The 2,190-nt window shown below is 25.3% G+C and overlaps 3 protein-coding genes across 3 annotated transcripts in view, besides 2 other annotated features; all 3 read right to left on the bottom strand.

The window, feature by feature from the left end:
- EDI_324090 (uncharacterized protein) overlaps positions 1–725 on the bottom strand; it is a gene marked incomplete at both ends in the record, with an annotated part of 1,075 nt that extends 350 nt beyond the window's left edge. Inside the window, one exon of the mRNA XM_001733236.1 lies at positions 1–725. This exon is cut by the window's left edge and continues 115 nt beyond it. Within this exon, the coding sequence (XP_001733288.1) occupies positions 1–725 (725 nt within the window).
- Positions 173–203: a sequence feature (AT_rich).
- Positions 726–770: 45 nt separating the features above from the next.
- Positions 771–840: a sequence feature (AT_rich).
- On the bottom strand, positions 834–2,012 carry EDI_324080 (uncharacterized protein; the record flags this gene model as incomplete). Its single annotated transcript, XM_001735294.1, has 1 exon — positions 834–2,012. The coding sequence occupies one exon, from the start codon at positions 2,010–2,012 to the stop codon at positions 834–836; it is 1,179 nt and encodes a 392-aa protein (XP_001735346.1).
- A 152-nt stretch (positions 2,013–2,164) lies between these two features.
- Positions 2,165–2,190, bottom strand: part of EDI_323970 (uncharacterized protein) — a gene marked incomplete at both ends in the record, with an annotated part of 4,191 nt that continues 4,165 nt past the window's right edge. The window contains one exon of the mRNA XM_001733235.1: positions 2,165–2,190. This exon is cut by the window's right edge and continues 4,165 nt beyond it. Within this exon, the coding sequence (XP_001733287.1) occupies positions 2,165–2,190 (26 nt within the window).

Below are 2,190 nucleotides of genomic sequence, written 5' to 3'. Positions count from 1 at the left end.
TTTGTTATAGTTTGGGTGTCAATTATTCCAATAAAATCCATATAATTATCAATTACATTTACATCAGTAGAGATTCTAAATACACCTTCAAGAGAACGACGAGAGAAGTAAAGAGAATAAAGTGCTTTTAAAATAGGGAGAGGGATATCGTCTTTTTCATTAATTGAAGAAGTATTAAAATTATATTTTATATTTAATAAATTCTTTCTTTCATTAATCAAAGAAGTCACAGCAGATTGAAGTTGAGTACAATCTTCTTCTTGTAAAATAGATGAATAATTGTTCATTTCCATTCTAATATTTACTGTATTAATAATGTAATTAGCAAATGATTGAAATGCAATAATGTTAGATATCATTTGAGTTTGTTGCATTTTTATTTCTTCAATAAATGAAAGAGTTTCTCCCCAATTATTTTGTTGCATTAAACTTGAATTTAAATTAATCATTCCATTTTCATATATTTTAAGTATTTCTATAAATGATTTATTTGATGATGAAATAATTATTAGCTCATGAGATAACGACATTTGCGATGCTGACTGATTAACGTGGGCTCTCATTTCTTCAATGGATTTTTGAAATTCATTAATTATTGATATTAATTCAATAAGTTCATCACTTACCTGCTTTGCTTTTTCAGAAATATTTATCATATATTGAACGTAATTGTTAGAATATCTTTCAACACAAGTTTTATGTGCAATTTGTTTTAAGTCATTCATTTTTTTACGATTTATTATCAGTTCTTTGATTTTGAAGTTGTTTTGATTTTATATAATACTATTAAAACAAAAAAAAAATAATAGATAAATAAAGATTAATTATTAAATTTATAATGAATGAGGATGACACACTATATCGAATAAAATTTTCATATCAGTAGTGATCATCTGGGCTATAAACTCTTCAGGGATTTCATTAAATTTTTCAATTAATACATCCGATTGTTCGATGTATGTCGTTAACATTGATTTGTTATGTAATATTTTTTCAATTATTAGATACGCATCTTCTGATAAAGCGGAATGTCTAAATAACATTACAATAAATGATATTATTGTAAGTGATGGATATGGAAGATTAGAAGTAGATAAATCTAGTTGAAGTAATTTCTGAATAAAATCAGGATAATAATTTACATTAAAATAGTGTTCAAAGAGCATTGATATATATGTTTCTGCTCTTTGGAAATTACGTCTAATTAAGTCAAATACACCTTGTGGATTAAATAATAATGCATTAGTCATACAACAATAACAAATAGGATAGTCTTCTTTTAATTGTTTTACTTCAATTGAATCATTATAAATCATTGTTGAATAAAGGAAATAATCAACAAGACATCTTCTTGATATATTTTTCTTTAATTCAAAATCATTAACAATATGAGAGAACATTGAAGGAGACGTATGGAAATTTAATAATGAAATAATTTGGTAAAATTGAGGAGTTTCAAGATAATTTATAATAACTGTTCTGTCTTGGAAAAACTCTCTTAATCTTCTATAAATTGAAGAATTTATTGGTAAAGATACAATCTGTGATAAATAAGATTGTGTTGTTCTCAGAAATGGAGAACATAATAATAATTCATTCATTTCCATTGTATATGTCATAAAATAATGTTTATGACGGTGACTACCTGTTTTACAATTAACTAATAAAGAAACTAAAACACTTAATAGTTGTGGGTTTGGAGTTTTAGGATCTAAAGAATTTAAAATAAGACTTAATACCTCTTCAATAAATCTATTTGATATTTTACAATAACTATTAATACATTGAATAGCTTGTAACCCTTCTAAATCACTAGAAACAGGAGTGGCTTTATAATTCCAAAACGATGAATGAAGAATTTGTTGAATATTCTCAATATATTCTCCATTTTTAAATAGAGGTAACATTGTTTCATATTTTGCTTGAGCTTCTCCAAGCCTTCTTAAAAAGAATTCATGTAATATATTTTCCATTAATGGAACAATCATTGTGGAGTATTGTTGAATAGACATTTGTGCATATAAAGGGGTGAATAATTTTTCTTGTGAAATACCTTCAGATGTTGTATATTTATTATTTCGAGTAAATGGTGCGTGTCCTATAAAATAAGAATTATAAATATATTGAGAATTTTGATGTGTTAATGGGGTATTAAGTATAGATGTCATTTGTTGACTAACAAGAGGACGT

The sequence above is a fragment of the Entamoeba dispar genome, genomic scaffold (assembly GCF_000209125.1).
Source record: "Entamoeba dispar SAW760 scf_1105229459019 genomic scaffold, whole genome shotgun sequence".
NCBI lineage: Eukaryota > Evosea > Mastigamoebida > Endamoebidae > Entamoeba > Entamoeba dispar.
Note: the sequence above shows the minus strand (reverse complement) of the source record. Positions and strands in the feature narration are given on the sequence as shown.